The sequence below is a fragment of the Corapipo altera genome, unplaced genomic scaffold, assembly GCF_003945725.1.
Source record: "Corapipo altera isolate COAL_440 unplaced genomic scaffold, ASM394572v1 58, whole genome shotgun sequence".
Taxonomy (NCBI): domain Eukaryota; kingdom Metazoa; phylum Chordata; class Aves; order Passeriformes; family Pipridae; genus Corapipo; species Corapipo altera.
Window position 1 is genome coordinate 7,034,288 of NW_020884898.1, and position 22,073 is coordinate 7,056,360.

Here is a 22,073-nt window from a genome sequence, read left to right on the forward strand (position 1 = left end):
GTCAAAGTAGTTTATTAATAAACAACTGGTTTTTATAATACCTGAGATTCCTAAAAAAAACAATCACCCTGTGGAGCAAAACTATACAAATTAAACTATTACAAAATTATACAATTATACAACTATTCAAATTATACAATTATACTGGATGTGAATGTTTCAGCAAAGCACCTCCGAAACTCCTTCTAGTACAGCTCCAGAGTGTTGATTTCCTTATTTAAGAAAAACAAACTAAAAGTCAAATTCAACTAAAGCACTCAAGATCATAAAGAATATACATGTCTTACAAAAAAAAAAAAAAAAAAAGACCTTATTTCTACCTGCCCCTTAAATATATTTCAGCCAGTTTGGTGTTACGGTGTGGCCTGAAAGTGGTTCATAATGACACATCCCAAGGGGTGCAGAGCTCTCAGTGTGGCTGTTCCTTTAATACCAAGCTACACTATAGCTCCCTAGACATCATTAAAGCTGGCAGAATTTGCATCATTAAGTACATAGATCCAAATGCTTGGAGACCTCCAAGCCTGCTGAACAAACATTAGTTCATTCTACAAGAAAATATAATTGAAAACGAAGCCAAGAAACTCTCATTTGTTCTCAGTTTATAGTTACTTTTGCCCAAGAATAAACATGCAGTCAGATTTTTATATTTGCCTAAACAACAACAGAAGGACCTAAAAATTCTGTAAGAACTTATTCTTACAGAAATTCTGTAAGAATAAGTTGTAGGACATCTCAGAGCTTAAATTAATTCAATCTAGCACTCCAGCTCAAATTCTTCTTTTAAATAACGAAAAGTGCAAATGAAGGTAGAAATTCTTTGCTGAAGTATTTCAGTCTTTTGTAATCCTTAGTTTATAAAGAAAATACTAGGGAGAAAAAGTAAAAAAAAGAATTTCCTAGTTCCTTCTTACTTTTATTGCCTGCAAACCATATGTCTCTCTGTTGAAGTAATGAAAATACACTGTTATAAATGTAGGATGTAGTGAGGGCAAAGGAAAAAAAATTACACTAATTTAATTTCTTCAAATTTCAGAAGGCCTTAAAATTAAATCCAAAAAAGATTCATATTCTGAGGGAACTGGTTTATTTTACTTTATATTGCAACCCAACTTTTAGAGAATTAAATCAACTGCAAACAGTCAATGGAATAAAAGAAACAGAGAATAATATGCCTGAACTTCATTTTGGCTACAGTAGAAAAAATATTTAAGAGAAGGAAACAAAATTTTAACTTACCAGCTTGACCAAGTGTATACTCCTGATATCTTGTTCCTATTCTGTTTGTGGCTGTACAATTATACCGTCCAAAATCACTGTCAGAGGTGGGAGCAATCTTTAAAATGAATACAGTTTGTAAACATTAGTTGCTAATCAAGTATAAATGTAAGTATATTCTCCTTAACCAATACGCAGATGTGTTCTTACTTCAGCCTATCTGGTATATTCCCCAAACATAGACCTAAATACATCTTTTTCCATGTTAAACTCTCTCTTCTCAAATGCCAATGAGGAAATCCAATCGTGGAAAACAGTGACATTATTCATCTTTATAATTTCACCCTTAAACAAGAAAAATAACCTAATAAACTCTTTGTATATACAAAATACCTACCAGGTAGTCAGTTTAATTTTTGGTATTAACTTGATGTGCTAGTTTTATGTTTATTTATGTATTTATTTACTTGTAATGGAAGTTGCATTTTTGTTCGGTGCAGATGGAAACCTGCGCACAAGCCATGCAAATAAAGCTTACTTTCTAACTGCTAACCAGAAACATGGAGATAAATCAGTTCCTATACAGTTGTTTGTTATTTTGGTTTCTTTTTAAAGAACATTTCTTGTTAAATTTTAAGTCTTATCCTTTAATATACTCTATAGTACTTGCAATGGTGACAAACTGAGGATAAAATTATTTTATATCACCACATTGATTTGCATTTTAAGCCTTACCTCTAGAATCAGCTTTCTTCCTGTACTGTAGGTCTTCAGATGTGTTGTATTTTTTATGGGTAAAACTAATTTTCCTCTTCTCCACTGAACTGAGGCAGAGGGATTTGCCAGCACTTCACAACTTATATTTATGGGATTGCCTTCCCAAGAGTAATACATGGTTTGATTTGACACAAATGTTGGAGCATCTGGAAAAAGAAAGTCATGCACAAGTACATTGAGTGGTTTAGTAAAACAAGACATATCCAAGTCTTCATGTTCACAGAGAAATTTCAACTGGTTGCTGTGTCAGTTTATTATGGACTATGAAAAAAGTAGTATTCAACCTGGAGTTTGTTGAGCCTTCATCTTGTTAAATTTCTCCTCTCCTGAAACTCTTTCAGCTGAAATTCTGAGAACACCTGCTAATTATATTTAACAATAGGTAATATCAGGCCCTTAAAAAACATTATCTCATAAGTGAGGAAGAACACTTCCTCTTGAGGATGAGAAGCTCTTTGCCCAAACCCTTTCATGACCAAGGGAGGTGACCTACAAAGCTTATAGAAATAATCTGTTTACGTGCTGATTTTATATTGCCATCTTTTGCGATGGAGAAATTATATTCACTCTCCAAACTTTTATACAAGTATTTAAACTTCACCTGTTCCTCACTGGAACTGTGAACTTATGAAATGATCAAGCTATAGACAAGAAAAACAGCAGTGTGTTTTCCTTACAAACCTGCCTATAAACGGGTACATTAAACATATACCAAATGTTGAGTCTGACACAGAGGAAATTGCTGGTTTGCAGACTGTGATTTTCAGATCACAATGCTGGTAGTGACAAGACTTATCTGTTCTATTCACTGTTTCTCTGGAGAGCAAGAACAGTTTAGTGGTCTCTAGAAAATGAGAGGGAGTAGTTTCTGCTTATGTCTTAAGTAAACAGTATTTTTGCCTATCAAATATTTGGTTGCAATGTTTTTCTACTTTTACTTATATTTTATGAGTATTAGGAAAATATTCTTTTTATTATATTCAAGGAAACTCTCTTAGTACTTTAATACCTAAAGAGAAGTATTGGTTAAAGCTTTTTAACATCTGAAATATATAGGTATGTATTTTTATTCTGACAAATAGCTCCTAGATATTTCTAGGAAAACCTATTCTAGTCTTCTCATAAATTGTTTAACTTTAGGCTAGAAAACTGCTAATAGGTCTGTCAGAGACCAGAACTGAGCACATTTAAGTACTAAGTGAAATTTAGCTTCAAGTATGGTCAAAAACTACTTCCTTTTTTTTGTTTTTCCTTCAAGTTCACATTTTTAATTTATTTCTGTGTTTGCCTCTGTCAAAAAGAACAGCTTTTTGATGACATATGCAGGCATACAGGCTTTGACCAAAAAGAATTGCTATGAATAGAAGTTTTAAAGCACAGATCAAAGCTGCTACATTGCTCAACACCAGCAGCATCTTCTTTAATAACTGTTTCAGCCCTTATTTTTGTAAGGAAACCAGCAGTTTCACCCAAATAACTAAAGCATGCCTGACTATGAATTTATTTAACAGATACAGGAACTCATTTTTGTGTTCCAAATGTTTAAATAAGCAATTCTAGTGCTCTGGATTTTCGTAGACCTTTAAAAAACCCATATTTCATCATCTACATAGGTTAATGTAAAGCATGGGCTATCAAAAAGTCTTCAGAGTGTGACATGTCACGCTAGGGGAGAATATGAAGAAAAAAGCAAACTGCAAATGCCTGTTTTATGGTTAAGGATGGTCAGGAGTCTCAGAATACCAAGAGTCAGAGCCTTGGTTTTTCCTCTGGAAATGAAGTTCATGGAGGGACCCACAAGTAGGAAGAGTGCGTGAACTGACTTCTGCCTGTTCAACAGATGGATCAATAATGTTTCAACATATGGATCATAAATCTCATCAGGGTGTTTGTGAGGCACCAAATGGGGTTACTTCACACCAAAGTTTATGTAAGCACTGTCTCCCAATGCACATTTCTCAGAATTTCTCTGTTAATGAACACAGGCATGAATGCTGAAGACTGAAAGATGCTCTGTCTGAATATGAGTAACTTCCTTGGTAACATCACATGGTTTGATGCTCTCTGTTGACTTAAATACACGTGGCAAACTCATATCCTATTTTAAAAGTCTTACAAGTGAAAAAGTAATGTACACTTCTATACTGCAGGTACAAGCATTTAGGAGAAGAGGGACTTCCAGTTCAGAGTGCTCTCTCTTCTAAAGGTAAATTTTGGATGGCCATAGTATGTATTTCTTTATATTTTAAAAGATTAGGTGAGTTATGGACTGCCATCTCTACGTGACTATGGATACTAATACACATAAACATAAAAAAAACACAAACAAGACTAGAAATCTGTCAAAAAAAGATATATCTCAAAACTGACAATTCACAAATATAAAGCATTCCAAAACAAAAAGAGCTTCACAATATCCCTCTCAAAAAGTCTGAGTAAAAAGGCTTTACAGCCACTTCCCCGGCAGTCAAAAGCTCCAATACAGGAAAAACAGAAGGACTGTGCTAATGGCTTGATTCAGAGAAATTATCTTAAAGGAGATGATTTTTGATTTCCTAGTCAAAAATAGATTAAGGTGCCTGGAGTGATGTTTCACACAAAGAAGAGAAGTCTGGAAATTATTTTCTTACATTACAAATAAAAGATATTTTACCTTCTTTATAAAATTTAAAAAATTGAGTTGGAAGGGAATATTTGGCTTATAAAAAGAATTTGTTTTTTCTGGTATGCCCTTCATCACTAACTGCAGTATATTATGCTTAAATGGTTACAGAATTAGTAGTTATCAAACATAAACACAAAATATATTTAATACAAAATAGAGCATGAAAAAATAACAAATCTTAAAGCCAAGGCTTTGAAAACATAAGGTTGACTATTTTATATGCCTGCAAAATCCGATCTCTCCAGTTTTTAAAAATAATTAAGAAACAAATAAACAGAATATTTGTCAACAAATTCTATTAACTGAAAATTAAATAAAACCAATCAGAAATGAGAAGGTGGACCTTCTCATATGTTTACATATGTTGAGGATCTTTAGCTGCAATATATGCACTGTATCAAAAAATAAAGGCTTCAGTGCAGATCAGTTAGAAAATTAAAACCCTTAAAGAATAATAATATGCTCTGCTTAGCTACTATGTAGCTCAGAATCAATTCACACCTGACAAAAATCAATGCAGGGTGCAAATGAAAACCTGCTTTTAAGCTTTTGTAAACAAAGTACTACCAGTTAAGGGAGCATGTTGGACTTCTAAATAGCTAAATAGAAGTAGAAGCTTGAATACAGTCAGTTTTTAAAAAAATCAACACTGACGGTATTTATTATAACCGAACCTTTGGCACTCTACAGAAAACAAAACAAAACAAACCCAAACAAAGAAAAAACCCAAACAACAAAGAAACGTACAAAAGCTGCCGTTCATGTTAGTTAATAAAGGCACACAGTATCATAGAATGGTTTAAGTTGGAAAGGACCTTAAAGGTCATTTAGTGCAGCACTCCTGTCATGGGCAGGGACACCTTCCACTATCCCAGGGTGCTCAGAGCCCCATCCAACCTGACCTTGAACACTTCCAGGGATGGGGCATCCACAGCTTCTCTGGGAAACCTGTGCCAGGGTCTAAACCACCCTCACAGGGGAGAATTTCTTCCTAAAATCTAATCTGAAACAACCCTTTTTTAGTTTAAAACTATTGTCCCTAGTCCTAGCACTACAGGTAAAAAGTCCCTCTCTCTCTCTTCCTTATAAGCCACCTTTACATATTGAATGGCTGCAAAAGTCTCCTTGGAGCCTTTTCTTCTCCAGGCTGATAAATCCCAACTCTATCAGCCTGTCTTCACAGGAGAGGTGTTACAGCTCCCTGATCATCCTGGTGGCCTCCTCTGGACCTGCTCCAACAGGTCCATGTCTTTCTTGTGTTTGGAACCCCAGAGCTGGAGGCAGCACTGCAGGTGGGGTCTCAGCAGAGCAGAGCAGAGGGGCAGAATCCTCTACCTCACCGGCTGCCCACACTGCTTTGGATGCAGCCCAGAATGTGATAAAAGTTCATAAGCACTGTTATAAGGTTCAGCTATGAAAGATGTAATATTATTTTGGAGAGATGAAGTAAGCCAAATGAAAATGATGCCTAGAAGGAACAAAGACAATATTACGAAGATACAAAATTTTAAAAAAGCTGGTTTATGAGTGTAGGATTCTAAAAGCTATTCTTTTTTTGAATAAAAATTTAGAGTGGCATTTTAGAGTAGTTAATGTTATGGCACCAGCATCAGCTAAACTTAACCTGTTCATTTTCACAAACAAGAAAGAAACAGGCAGGTCAGTACTCTAATTAGAAGTCGTTCTGGATAACCTGTGTGAGATTATTTAAGAGAAGCAAACTGGGACCTGTCTCTTGTATTTAGATATTCTTGTTAGGCACAATGTCCAGGAACAGTTATTCAAGAGCAGACTAATGCATCACCTGTCTTGTCCAGAAGGTAATTAAATTAACGACTTCAAAGATCCAGCTCTGGTGTACGTTCAGTGTAATACACAAAATTAGATATAGCAAATTACCTGATTCAGTCCATGTGTCCAGACAACTGTAATCAAAAACTTGTGTGCAGAATGAGATTTGCACTTCTTAATTTAAGAACATAGTTTTTCAAACTTTTGGTTATTTGTTCCTAAAATAATTTGTTTTCTTGGATCATACAATGAAAATATGCGACAGATTGTCAGGCCTCAGATGCTGGACATTTCCTGCAGTATATTACTGGAAACTTCTCTCTTAGATGATTAATACTAGCATAAGTTTCCCATCATTAAGGGCTTTAATAAACCACATCCTCTAGCAAATCTAGTACTGTCCTTGTCATTGGTCCTGTAAAAGTACGTAAATTTTTTGTAATTCTTCAACAGTTTAGTTAGCAGCTATCTTTCTCTTGTATTTTCTCCCTCATATTGTTTTCAATAATTAATATTTAAAAATTAATAGCTTTTTCTCGAATAAAAAGTAGAAGAACCTCCGCAGACAACTGCAATAATTGTCACATATTCATTTGTAACAAAAAATAATATAAGAATGACTTCAGAAATGTGGTTAGGTGGTTATATTTTGATCTATAATCATCCTGAAAATGAGCACAGGAACAGGAGAACTAACTTTCTCTTTACTTCTACTGTCACAATCATGAGGCTGCAAGGAAAAACATGCAAGATTTGCATGAGAAGGTTCCAAACAGAAAAGCAAATGAAAGTTATCATATAATAATTTTAAATTTCCATGATTATTAGCTAAAACCAGAGGTTTGTGTTTTATTTTTCAGAATCCAGCTCATAATTTCAAGAGTTTTGAGAGGTATATGTTCCTTTCACAGCAAGTGCAGGAAATACTATTCTCAGTAATGTTTCCTTTTCCCTGCCCTGTTCTCTTGGTTCCTTTCAAAATGCAATACAATAAAACATTGATATTCAATAGTATGTAATTGAATTACTAATTCTCCAGTTTATGAAGAGTAAGAATCTCCCTCTTATTGGCAAGCAGTATTAATTTCTGATAAACTTGACTAGGATAATATTTTTAATATTCGACTCCCACACCAATTGCTCCATTTCCATAAACATAGAAAAAAATTAGTTGTCATGAAGATAAGGTATCTTCTGCTAGATGCAAAGCATGTTGTTGTCACTTTAAAAAATGGTGGGCCATGAATGCATGTATAGTTCTGGTGTTTGGTGCTGCCAGAGTTGCAGAAATTCAATGTATCTAATTTTCTTTGAATTCCACTAGGTATTAAGGAATTATATTTGTTTGACCAATTTAAAACAAACAAACAAATAAACAAAAAAACCCACAAAACAAAACAAACTGAAACACCAAGAAATTTTAATTTCATAGAAATATCTGTTGTGAACAGAAAAATTACCTAAAAATTACCTCTCTAAAATTACCTAAGCCAGTTTAAATTAGAAGAAATTATAAAGACAAGATAGACAAAATAACCTGAGTATGTCAATAGTGATGTTTAAAAAACCCTGTTTGCATGTGTCTATCAGTCATTTTCTTATGTCAGTAAATCACCAATAGCACTGGCCATCAGATCCAGAACACGAAGACTCCCCCTACACATCTCTCACATAGCAGTAATTTTCATTTTAGTAATAAAATTATCGGGTGTTGCCAATTAATAACACATTATTTTGGAATGGTACTAATTTTTATCAAATTTTCAAATGGCATGTGCATCCCTGGACACAGTTACTGGAATAATTTAGGATGGCCAGGTTTCTTACATCAAATCTTAGATTTTATAATTCTCTTATAGCCAGAAGTTAAAAACTGCCATGCCTTTCTCAAATCAGGTTCCTAACCCCACCTCTCTTCCTGTCCAGTCTTACCTTCCATATTTTTCTATTTGTCATCCTTTCCTCCACAACATGCCTCCTTTTTGATATCCTCCCTCCATTCCCTCATCTCTCTCTCATATATTCCCAAATAATAATTGTTGCTGTATGGAGCAAGGACTCTTAACATTGTTATGTCTTTATTTCATTTTTATATACAGTGATGTCCAGAAAACAATGAATAAAATCTCTAAGAAACTTTAAGGAACAAACTAAAATGCTGAAATTTCTTTGTATATCCAACACCATTTCTAACATGTGGTGCCTCTAAAGCTACACTTCATGTCCCTCTGACCCCCAGTACAGTGTGTTCAACCTCACTGAGTATTTAAAAATACCAATTTCAAGTAATGTCAAGTATTCTGCTCTGAAGGCAAGTAAACTAGGAAAAAAAAATGAGGTTAAAAATCTCAATTTAAGGTCTTTTTTTGTTAAAGTTCCAGTTTTTCAGCATCACACTTATCATACAACCTGATTTTTTTCTTCATAATTCTCAGATGCATTGTTCCTGCTCTGCTGGATCTCTCTTGAAGGTATAGAGAGGGACAAAGGCCATGTTGCCTTTTTTTTATTCACAGGTCATCAGTGTATAATATAAATTACACTTAACATCATATGAAATTACTTGCAAAACCATTTAAAATTTGCATATTCATTATCAATGTAAATATTAAACATTTGTATCCTGCAAGACTAACTCATGAAACAGAAACATCTTCAAGGAAACATAAGAAAATTCTTCCATGTTTTTTTCTTTTTTTTTCTACTTTTACTTTTCAAAATTGCATATGTGAAAAAAGTATAGGTACATATTAATGAATAAATTACTAGAAGTGAAACAAAATAAAACCTAAATTATTTTATTAATTCAAAATTGTATTCTTCTATTAAGAGAAAAAATAGCCAACACAGCAAACATCTACTTTAAATGATAACAAGTTCATTGTAAGGTCAAACAAAACATGTAGCATAGAGCTCATTTAGGTAAAAATTTAGAGAAATTCCTACCATGAATATCACATTTTAAGAAGTCATTAACATATATAGGCAAAAAGCTTTTAAGACAGAATTTCTCTACTAATGTATTTTCCCACCCTTTTGGGCTAAACAATAGGTATATTTACTACATAGATGAATAAAGTATAATTTATCCACTTTGCCACACTCACTGTTGTAACATCAGATAAAGCACACAGAAGCATTAATCTCTGGTTCAGTGTGGGAAGCTTTGTTGAAACAGTTTTGGAAGGTGATTTTATGCAATAAACCTCATCTTTTGCTCTGAGTTCAACATTCTTACCCCCCTGAAGCCACTGCAACGGCATATCAAATTTCCTTCTGTGCGAGAGCACAAGGTAGTCAAAGAATGAAAATGGTAAATCTTGCAATTGATATTCATGAGCTTCAAAGACGTGTCAAAATTATCACATGTAAAATGTGAAAGATTGACCTTTGCTGTCTTTGCTTTCTCATTTAAACTTGTGAATTTGACAGGAATAAATGTAAGTAAAGCCAATAATATTTTAATAGAAAAGATGCAAATGTTTTCTAGACTATTTCAAAGTTTTGTTTCTCTTGATGGTTTTTCCTGTCATTTGTTTCTTTCCTAGGCCATATGATTGTGTTTATTAGGATTTTTTCTGGCTGTTATAAGATAGAGCTGGGCCCTCATGACTAATGGGTGATGGGAGGGTGTAAAGAAAGCAAAGCCACGTTATTTCAGTGGTGTCCAGTGACAGGAAAGAGGCAATCCCTTCCAACCCCAGCCATTCTGTGGTTCTGTGAGGAGCAATGGGATGCTGCTTCACCGATTTCTTTTAACAGAAACCAAATCTAAAATACGAACTGTTTGAATTTATTCTAATTTACAATAGCAGTAGGCAGCTGAAATTTTTGTGACGTTTGCTACAACATCTAGGTTGCCCAGAGATGCTGTGTCTGCCCCATCCCTGGAAGTGTTCAAGGCCAGGTTGGATGGAGCTCCGAGAAATGTGGTCTAGTGAAAGGTGTCCCTGCCCATGGCCTGGGCTTGGAACTAGATGGTCTTTAAGGTCCCTTCCAACCAAAACCATTCTATGAATCTGTAATAATATTTGGGACATCCTGCACACAGTAGTAGCATTTTCATGAATTCAAAGCCTCGCTTCCCTGAAGGTAAATACAATTTGTATACAATCTCTTGAACATTCTTTTAAGTAATGCTGTATATATTTTGCAAAGATATAAAATTAAACTGCATGAATCCAAAGCATCTCCATCAATCTAGCTAACATACAACAAAGTAAAAAGGCAAAAGACTAATCAATTCAGGGAACAAAATTCAAGACTTTAACACTAATGAGATTGATTTCAAACTGTGGCAAGGAAAAGGAAACAGAAAGTAAAATAGCCTGTTTCTGATAAGCAATAAAGTAGTATAAGAAATACTGTGCAGATTTCTTTACAAGTAAGGACTATGTTGCACATGCTATGCTTTTTTTTTTTTACCACTGAAAATTGGTACTTAACTAATAAGGAATATAACTACAAAATTCAGATTTGGATGAAAAGTCATAGTAAGAAAAACTGCTCCTTTTTGGAAGACACTTTAAATTATTTAATTTTTTTTATTTTTTTTTTAGAAATTGCTTCTATTGAAATCATGTTTACCAACTACTTGCATGGCTGATCTCACACAAAAGTGTATCGTGCTACTCAATGTAATATGTTTGTCATAGAGGATTTTATCCCAAAAAACCAGTCTTTGTGTACCATGAGGTATTTTTGGACCATCCAGCACATCTAATAACTGCAGAATTAGTACAGAAATAGAGTGATGTGAAAAAACTGGTAATTGCAGCTAAAAAGGTCTTTGACTCAGGATGCTTCCCAGGTAGTATGTGAGAGAACAAAGACATTTCCAAAGAACATGTTTTAATATATTTTCTCCAATAAGAGGACCACTGTCCAAAGGAATTTGCACCTGATGGTAACAGAGTAATCAGAGGTACCAGCATTTTACACAAGGTGTGCACCTGGGAGGAAAAAACTGAACTCTGTGAAAGCTTCTGACTGGTTAATGAACAGTTTGAACACAATGAAGGGAAAACTAAGGGCACATAGAGAGTCACTTTCAAGGCTCATAAATGTTGTTCACTGCTGGCTTGTTAAAAGCTTTTCCAACTTAGTAAATCAGTGCACCCTAACTCAGAATAATACTATGATGAAAGATGACGTAGCATATTGAACATGTCAAAATCAAGATTTTTCTTTCTCCAGTGTGAATTATGCAGTGACAAATTTGTGGAACCCAAGAAATAACAAGTTCTCTCATCATAATTTTTCTTCATTTAGCCAGGTCTGTATTATGGTTTTTAAGATTCCTTTCTAACCCTAGCATGTATTTGTCAGAACAATTATGTCTCACCTAAAAAGACAAAAAATACCATATAGAAAGTTAAACATCTGCATAGTAAAACCAAACTTTAAGAGATGCCTGATATTATTATACGTAAAATCAATTCATAATTCACTGAGATTTATGCCTGAACTTCCTCAGGCCCTCCTGAAAACTTCATCTTAGAGTATCTCCTGCTTTATCTATTTTTATTTATTTCTATCATTTTTTATTAAAAAAGATATAGTTATTTCTGTCTGTGATAGAGATAATCACTATAGACACATCTTAATAACCAATATACATCATATAGGACGTAACAAAGGATGTGTTACTTCTGCTATTACTATTATCATCCAATGCACACTGGGCTTCATGTCTGCAATCAAATTTTGCAGTTAAGGAAATCCATTAGTAAAGAGCATTTACAAATGCTACTTTTATTTTTGATGTAATTTCGATTTATTTTTCATACTTACTTTATATATATATATATATATATATAAAAAAACTACTTTATATGGGAAAAATTAAATGCAAAGATGACTTTGAAGGAAGAAATCCTCATAAATGCCCCTGGGTTCCCTGCAATTCATGTCTGCTTAGCATTTACTTGAGATAAAAGGCAGGGTTAACTGTGCCCAATTGGTATCAAACCTGATAATCTCTTCCTGTTCTGCAGAACTGCTCTTATCATCAAGAACATCCCCAGTAGAGAGTAAGGATAAAATATGGAAACTGTGCAATCCTACTGTCAGTTTAGGTCTCTGATAGGGGTGAGTAAGTAATGGGATGAGAGAGTGACACCAGAGCACTCTGTGCCTCCACTAGACCTGTTTGACTGCACTGACGTTTAAGGATGTGATGGAACCACGTTCCTCTCCTGGCTACACAGACTGTCAAATGTATTCGAACATACAAAGGAAACTGCTATAGCTTTGTTACTAACTTACAAAAACACATAAGTGCATTGATTGGTTCCATCTAGAAACCATGGAACAATATAAACAATTAAGTCCTGCTTATTTATTTATATTTTAATTTTAAAATAGTTACTGGGCTTTAAACGAGAATATTATTAAAAATAATAAAAAAATTCCCCTGAAATGGCTTGAGTGCAAGAGTCAGTCATATCTGAAAAAATTCTTCTTGAAACTGGTTTTGAAGAGAATGCAACAAAAATAATAGAAGAGAAAATTAAAATATTTTGAAGTGTTTTATGCAATTTTGTAAATAAATATTTGGGGGAAAAAAAATCTAGAAGCCCTGATAGCAACGTTTGTAACTGTATATAATATGCTGAAAAAACATCACTTGGAAAATATTACAAGGAGAATCAAATCCTCTATATGAAACTCACTTCACAGACCCTTACAGTGATTCCCCCTGTTTTTACCAGTTTACTACAAAACCACAAATAAGCTGCCTAGTTTTTGAACCTGTGCCTTTGCTGAAGCTCCCTGGCCTGCAACTCATGAAGTGCAATAGCTGGAATGAGGGATAACTATGACACCTGCTGCATAAAAGAAGGTATTTTTAGTGGAGAGAAGGACTGTTGGCACTTGTGACAACACAGCACTGGATGGAAATGGTGGTAATGAGGTGCTGAAAGATTCTTTGAAGAGGCTGTTTCATTACAGAAGTGTATGACAAAGATTTCACTGATGGGAGATGAGGTTGGAAAGAAGACACTTCCTCCTGGGGACACTGTTCTAAATAAAGAACTAAAGAATTCTTCACCATTAAGACAAGTGTTTTCTTTCCTGGGTAAGATAAATAAGTTATACTTGCAGTTCATGTACCAATGCAAAGTTATTTGCAAAGGAAAGCAAGGCATTTCTCTAACTCATTAATCAGAATATGAATGGAGATAGACCTAAATTGTATCACCCCAGAAATATTTTCTTTGCATTATAAAACTCCTGACATAAAGGATTTGAAAAAAAATCATATTTCTGTTACTCATACAGAAATATGGAAAAAAATTGTTTAAACCTCATTATCAGTTAAGTATTTAAATCTTAAATCTCCAGTTTTAGAAATGTCATAATACAAATCTTGTGTTATACATTAAAAGTAATCATTACAATGTGTGATATCTCTGACAATAGAATAATATTTCTATGTTCTTTATAAATTATGTTTCATTTGAACTGTAGAAAATTTTATGCTGTATAAAAATTGTCTACTAAGGCATAAATTCAGAGTTTAAATTATTCCATTTTCTCATACACTATATTTGATTGTTCCACACACATTTAAAATTAATTCTGCCATACTTTTATAAGACTATGTTACTTTTAAATTCTTGCCATCTGTTCTAAAACTTTTACCCTGAAAGGTGTTTTAGATTAAAATAATATATTGTATCAATGCAGAGATTTTGTCATGCCCTTCGGTATGAATTCTGTGTTGCTAATAAATTCTTAAATTTCAATTGCCCATGTTTTATAACATGAGGTGCATCTCATGTCTCTCTACTGAATATAAAATGTATTAATATTTAACTTTAAAGCACAGCAGCTATATAGCCATAATCAAAGAATATATTTTATACCACTATGTGAAGAGTAGGCAGGATTTCACAGAAAATTTCCAAAATCTTCACTGAATTTGCATTTTTATCTAGTTTTTTTTCTTTACATACATATAAATCATTACCAGTGCACTCATTAAAGAAACAAATACAGCAAATTAACATGTTCCCAAAATAATATTTTGCAAAGTTCAAAATACCTTTATATGACTACTGAAGACTAGCTATGTTAAAGCTATTAATAAACACTGTATTTATTTCTAGGTCTTCTGGATTGGTAAATCTCTCCATTCCTAACCATTCTTTTGACTATTCATTGTTTTGCTTCCAGATTTATTTCCTATGCCACAATGCACTGCTCCCCTGCCATAAAGATGGAAAACACAAATGCATACTGAAGTCCCTTTCAGAACTCCCCAGTAAATCACTCAGTGGTCTGCAATCCTTACTTATATTCCTGCACCACAGATCCTATTCCAACTTCTGTCCTCCCACTGGAAAGACTTTTTCTCTTCAGAGACTCAGTTTAAACAGGTTCACTCAGACTATACTGGAAATGTATTGGAAAAACTGTATCCAGAAAATCTCTACAGAAATAGAATAACAATGAAATATAAATGAAGAAGTTGTTTATTTTTTCATTTTTCGAAGACCTTTGCTCATGAATTTGAAGTACAGTTTGAAGAGACAATTTTCCAATGGGTTTTTGTATATTTCAGATTTATATCCTCTGATTGGCTTCTAAAGCATCACAATCTTCTAAGCAAAAACAATCTCCTTTTCTACCAGATAAAATGCAAGAGCTTTGAATAAAGGCAATCTGTAAAAGAGATTGTCACCAACTTGATAACTCCAGGAGGGTTATAACAGGGGTGAGAGACTTTTTAAGGATTAGTAAATCAGAGAACTAGGTGGGGAAAAAAAAAAGAGACTTTGTTGAATCTTAGAAGGTTAAGCTCAAGACTGAACTGCTGCTCAAATCAGTCCTTACCTTATCCTGTTGAATACTTTTCATCCCCAGCAGTCTCAGCAAGCCCAAAGATTTGAAACTATTAAGCTTAACCTTAAGTTAGTGAGTAATACCACTGGAATATGATTTCAGATGAAATCCTGTCCCACTTAAATCACTGACAAGGCTCTTATCAACTTCAGAAAAGACACGATTCCTCCACAGAATAACGATCTACAGGACATGCTTTCTTCATTTATGCAAATTCAAACACGAATTACCATGAAAAAATGACCTTCCGTTAAGAATGTACTTTTTTTTTTCTTTTAAAACAAATTTAAAAGAGAAAACAAAATATTAGAACTTACATTCAATATCAAGGTACATGCTCTTTTGGTGCCCACCAATTCTACTTGCAGCTTCACAGTCATATCTCCCTGAATCTGACAACTTCACATCTTTAATATGCAGTGACGATTTTCCATGCTGCCCTTTGACTTCTATACGGCCATCTGGGCTCTGTTTACATTGATTCAGGAAAAAAGAAGGTTTGATATATTTATATATGTATATCAATGTATAATTTATATATTAAACACCATTGATAAGAATGACTGAAAGCATCTCTTCACCTATGGTGAAGTTATTACTGACAGCTAAGCAACTTCTAAATTTTCCAAATAAATAAAAAAAATACAGAAAAATATGTTCTGTTTCTAGACACTATAATCAAGGGAATAAGTACATGCTTAAAGGAACATTGTCAAGAGAAACCACAAAATATATCAACTTATGACTTCAAGAGTGAACTTTATACTCAAAACTTCTTTATGATCTCACTCACTGTGTTATGAAGCTGTAGTTAATGAAAATGCATTCATGTAAGATCATTATATCTTAGATTACAGTTAGCACCATCTCTCTGGTCCTCAACAATGCAGAAATAACCCCTCAGACGACAACCAAACTACAAATTCAGCCATAGATTTATTTTCATTATTCACATTTTCTAGTCAGAAGCTCACAATTGTTAAAAAAACTTGAACCATAAATGCAACTGGAAGTTCTGGATTTCAGTTCCATATCATTGCATGGAAAAGGCCAAGAGAGAAAAAATAATCTAGCTTCCAATTTTCTAGAGCATAAATTTTATATTTAGCAAATTCATAAAAATCCTTATCCATAACAACTCCTCTCCCCCAAATTATTTGAATTTGAAGCATATATAAATATTGGGGACAACTGAATAAAATAATTTAAAAAAAAAGTCCTCTGCTTGGCACTTTGACCTTCATAGAGTAGTATATCTGAGGAAAAAGAAGTTATTTTTAATTTGGTTCTGCTCTGTACTTATAGAATCATGGAATGGTTTGGGTTGGAAGGGACCTTAAAGATCATCTCATTCCAACCCCCCTGCCACAGGCAGGGACACCTTCCACTAGATCAGGTTGCTCAGAGCCCTATCCAACCTGGTCTTGAACACTTCCAGGGATGGGGCATCCACAGCGCCTCTGGGAAACCTTTGGGAAATTTGTTGTACTTTGTTTTTTATTTTTGTTTCATGAACAAAAATATTATTAGAAATACTGATATTCACCTACCTTCATTACTGAGGGAGGTGGAAACGGCAGGGAGAATCAGTAACTATTTCATTGGATCACATTTAAACTTGAAACAGATTTAATGTTCAGTTCTACAGTACACAGTCTGGATTTTACTGCTTTTACACTAAATACCATGTGGCAGCTGATATTTAAGTGGCTGAGCATTTAACTCTCTACAGTTGTTTCTTAATAGAGGAAAAAATGCACACAATTAAGATCTTAAAATATTTGTTGGAAAGCAGTCAGATAAAGCATTCTGTTTATCACTATTTATATGGAAAGAAATGTATTCTGATCCCATGCCAGAATCCAAGAACATTGAATTCTGTTTCCTGTGAGCACCTCTCAGCTAAAGTACATAAATTAGAGATATGGAATTCTAATGCAAGAGCAAACAAAACCCCCTCTGGATTGGTAAAAGTTAGTAACTAAGACCACTTATCTGTCATGTATGTAATTTCTAATACTGAAAATTCTATTTCCATTATATGTTTAAAGAAGGAAAAGTTATGATGCTACTTGTAAACATGTCACAGTAATGAATATCATGGCTTTTGGAGGGAATTCTTGGGATAATTAAAAAGCAATTTCTTTAAGATAAAATATTAAGTGGTAAAACAAGTACTTTCTATGACATAGTTAATAACAGTATTATTTCCCTATGGAGTATTTGCTTCTTTTTTCATGCAATACCATGGTCAATCTACATTATTCCCACTTAAAATGTAAATACACTTCAGCAATTTAATTTCTGATTTTACTTTGATGACAGATATTTCCCTATGAAGATACATTTAAAACTGTGAAACAACCTGTGACTATGAATAATAGATACAGTACTAAATACTTATTAGTGATTCATCAGTTCATTACTAATTCCAAATACTTAAAATCACTATTATATATTTTGCTATTCCATACAATCCTAAGCACAGATATGAGTGCTAATTGATGTTATAAATAAAATAATAATGCAAATAATGACAAAGTTCCTTAAAATAATTAGTTTTTTCAGTAATTTTTCAATCTTGTTCTAGTTTATCTAATTATTTTCTAGTACTGCTGGAAAAAAATGTTAACTGTACCCAAAATAACTTTCCTATATTTTCACACTATGCAATTCAAATACAGATGACATAATATATCTTAGATATATAGTTAGAACAAAACCCAAACTAATAAATACTCGGAATGATAGGAGATTTTTGCATAACCATATCATTTATTCTCATAATCAAATAAATGGTAAGAAACATTGTAAGAGGGATTTACTAGGTTCAAAGTCCATAAAAATAAATAAAACAACTATTGTTGGCAAGAAAATTTCACTCAAATTGTCATAAAAATACGCATCTACTGAATATAATTTCTACTTTTTTAAAGTTGTCTCATTGAAATTGCTACCTAATAATAAAAAATGTATAAGATGTGTTCCCGTACATTGCTTATAATGTGTATTATACTGTGACATCTTCATGAACAGTTTAAGAAGTCCTGTTCCCTCGACCTATTCTGTAGATAGTGTACAACTCCTTTTTTTTTTTCCTGCAAACATGGTGCAATGCCTGATTAAAAATACACTGACAGCCTGACATTCCTGAACACAGAAATGCATTAAGAAAAACACTGCAAATACAAACCAAGAAAATTCCTTTAATAAATAAATTAATTAATTAAAGGCAATGTATTGAAGCAGGTGTCTGTGTCTGTGAGATGATTCCTGGAATACGCTGGAGATTAACAGATGCAAATAAAAAATGGTAGTTAGTATGATGAATTTTTCACAAGTACTTCAAAAATACTAGTGTGGTTGCACTAAACTGCTTTATGGTGTAAGTCAGTTAATAGAGATATGGATCCACAATGCCAGTGTTTCTATTTAACTTTGAACAGCAAATACACAATTCCAAACAGAAGCAGCATTAACCTTGGGGTTTGCACCCACCAGAGCTTTGTAACCATTGGTAAAATCTTTCTGAGGTTTATTTCTCTCCTGCACTAATTGTGCAGAGCACATATAGCACCGTATCTGGTATCATAACACACCAAAACATGGAGAGGAAAGGACAGCCCACATGAGAACACCAAGTACATTGCACCTGCCCAGTAATCCTCAGGGGAAATCCCCATCGGGAAAAAAGCCTTGGAGCTGTCAGTGGGGACAAATCAAAATATAGATATAATCCCTATAAATTAATAATGTCAGTAACTCTCAAGTCTACTTGAAATAATAATGGACACCTACTAAATTTTTCCTTTCAAATATTATAGTGGGAGAGATGTAGAATACATATTGTGCTGTCTTCTGTCAGTCTGAGTACCCATGCTTCTGTTTCTTAGTATTAGTGAAGAGTATAAAAATGTACAAAACAAAACCCTAGACAATGAGAATAGTCTCTGTGGTCTAGTACTCATTATTTGTGCTCATTCATCGAATTAATCCTCCATCCTGGAGCATGAATAGCCATTGAGGTCTGAAAACATATGTGAACAAAATACTTCCATATAGATATAGATGTTCTTTAGAAAGATCAATTAGAAAGTCTGTTAACAGGCACACTCTAAAACATGGGAAGAATGCCAAAGTCTTCAGAAATTACCTTTAAACAGCATTTTGGGAATCGTAACAAAATCTTAGGAAATCAAAATATTTTTCATCATAAATGTTAATTTGAGAATTTCATAGAATTCATAAATAAAAGTGAGGGTTTTGAGGCTTTAGTGGTGGTTTTTTACCTCCCACAACCTCATTACCAGCATAAAGCTAAAACACAAGTGACAAGTCTTCAGCAGAGACTTGGATAGTGTTTTACTCAGGTGAAGTCACTTTGTGACTTTATCTACATAGAAACCGCATTCCATCGATTAAGAATTTAATATATAAAAGAAAAACATCTTCTCTTTTCAATACTGATAGCAATGTAGTTCTCTGTCATTGTCAAAGAAAACTCTTCTATACAGGTCTCCAAGTAAAATTATACATAATGACACCACTGAAATATAAAAAGTACCTTCTAAAAAAAAAAAAAAGAAAAAATGAAAACTTTCTGCATTGCAATATTATTCCTACTTAGAATATGGAGCTAAACCCAAATGAATACTACACTAATCAAAAAATGGGAAGTATCCCATTATTTTTGGTTTTGATAAAATTCTTGTTGTGACATATATGTTATTCTACTCCTTGAGTTCTTCTGTCATGCTCTTGCTTCCCAAATGTCTCACATGATTTGTAGTTCCACGTGTGAATATTCCCAAAGCCCAGGCCAGCTGATGCTGATCTGACTGATTTTTGCACAGCTTCAAAATTATAATTCCAAGGCAGCATCAGAACAATGATAACTCTGCATTTCAAGGGTTCCACATGCAGAGAGAACAGAGAAATGATGAGATAATAACATCCAAAAGGCAACAAGAACAGCTTCTGGGACAGAACAACTTATTCAGGTATCATGGAGTGTTCAATCTGCAAAATTCCATTGCCATTGTAGTAAAATCAGTGTAATTACTCAGAAGGGGAGAATTAGTTGATTGTGATGCTTGGAAGTTGTCATTCATTTACATAGGCAGAAAGCTGTACTTGGGCAGAGGTAGATGCTGTGGTTAGTGGATGAGTTTGAATTATCATCCACTTCTCCAGCTCCCACTGAGAAAATGTAGCACCAAATGAGATGAAGTTGTTTGTCTGCCAAAACTTGCATTTTGAGTTGGCTGAAAACAAGAATGGAAGGCGAGAAGAGTTGCAGAAATTGGTGATTCGTTTGTAGCTGGGTTTTGGTAATATTACTTGGATGGTTAGAGTAGCTGACTTCCTTTCTATAGAGTTACCATTTGGCTGACTGAAGTACTCCTTTAACCCCTGAAGTCCAAGTACAAGACTGCAAGCAAAAAATCCCTACATTTAAAATCCAGACCAGTTGAATACGTTTAACTTTTTTTTTCTTGTAGTGTTTAAAGCTTATTTGTGACCAAAGTGCCATTACTGTCCATAGTTTCAATGCTATGTGTCAGTTTTTACCTGTCAAATGTTTACCAAATATATCTTCCAACACCTTGTGTATTTTAGTATTATTTTGGATGTGCATTATAAATATTAACAACAGAAATGATGAAGAAACAGTGGCTTAGAATTGAGATTGTTGTTTCTTTTGCAAAACATGGAGCAATATACTAAAGAAAAGCCTTTATAAGAACATATAACTTCAGTAAAAACTGCAGGTCTTTTTAAATTTCCTCCAAAGGATCTGTTTCAGATGAACATTGTTGAAGATCCTCACATTGTAGGGGTTAAGAGTTGAAAAAATCCCGACTCTTCCTTCTTCAGACCAAATTGCCAAAAATTGTCAGCTCATTGTGTTGTATTGGTCATGTTCCCAGTACACATCACTGAATTTTCAAGGAGAAAACAAATACTGGATAAAAGATCATGTTCAGAATTTCATGAATCACAATTTTATTAGGAAGTTTTCTGATTTAAGGTTGTGTTGATATCCACATGAGAGGAAAGCTTGAGGTCATACACTTCAGGCTGACATTTTTCATATGGGAGATTTAAGCAGATTGTAATTGCTTGTGAAAATGTTTCTTGAAGCAGCATGAAAGATAAGAACTGCAACCTGACATGCTGATACTAAATGATGATAAAATTCCAGAAGTCTATAAAATGCAGGTGAGCAGCAATTCCTAGTCTGAAAATCTACCTTTGATGATGAAAGGGCTGTTAGTCACAACAGCCATCATCGTGTAGAAGCTGATGGAAGCTCCCTTCTGCATTATGGATGGTATATTCACAATATTTCCCATTCTCTTCAGGTAAATGTATTCTATCCATGCACCTGTTGGAGACAGCAGAAAATTCCAGAGTATTGCTATGTGCATATGCCTTAATGTTCAGTGAATCAGAATAATGCTACAGTAGTGTCTTGGACTTCAGTGATTTTTACAGGAGACCTTGTGATACTTTTAAAACTGCAGCTTGTTAAATATATATGTCAGCATGCTGCAAATTCCTGAATTTCTTAGGAATTTGTTTTTCCACAAAGAAGAAATTATTGAAGAATGTACTGTTTGTAGATCTATAGTGTAACACCAGGGAAGTCACAAAACCCTCTAATATTGAAGAAAAAAACCCAACTGTTCTTTTGATTTTCTGTTCAACTGCAGACACGGGAGTTACTCTTAAACAATTCAGACTGGAAATAGTAGCAGTTTCTATGTAG

At 33.8% G+C, this 22,073-nt stretch overlaps 1 protein-coding gene across 1 annotated transcript in view; it reads right to left on the reverse strand.

Annotated features, from left to right (window-relative positions):
- NCAM2 (neural cell adhesion molecule 2) overlaps window positions 1-22,073 on the reverse strand; it is a 277,252-nt gene that overhangs the window by 80,154 nt on the left and 175,025 nt on the right. Inside the window, exons 9-11 of the mRNA XM_027648691.1 lie at window positions 15,619-15,769; window positions 1,954-2,141; window positions 1,240-1,336 (exon numbers count right to left, since the gene is read on the reverse strand). Of these exons, the coding sequence (XP_027504492.1) occupies window positions 1,240-1,336; window positions 1,954-2,141; window positions 15,619-15,769 (436 nt within the window). The remainder of the gene's footprint in view (window positions 1-1,239; window positions 1,337-1,953; window positions 2,142-15,618; window positions 15,770-22,073) is intronic.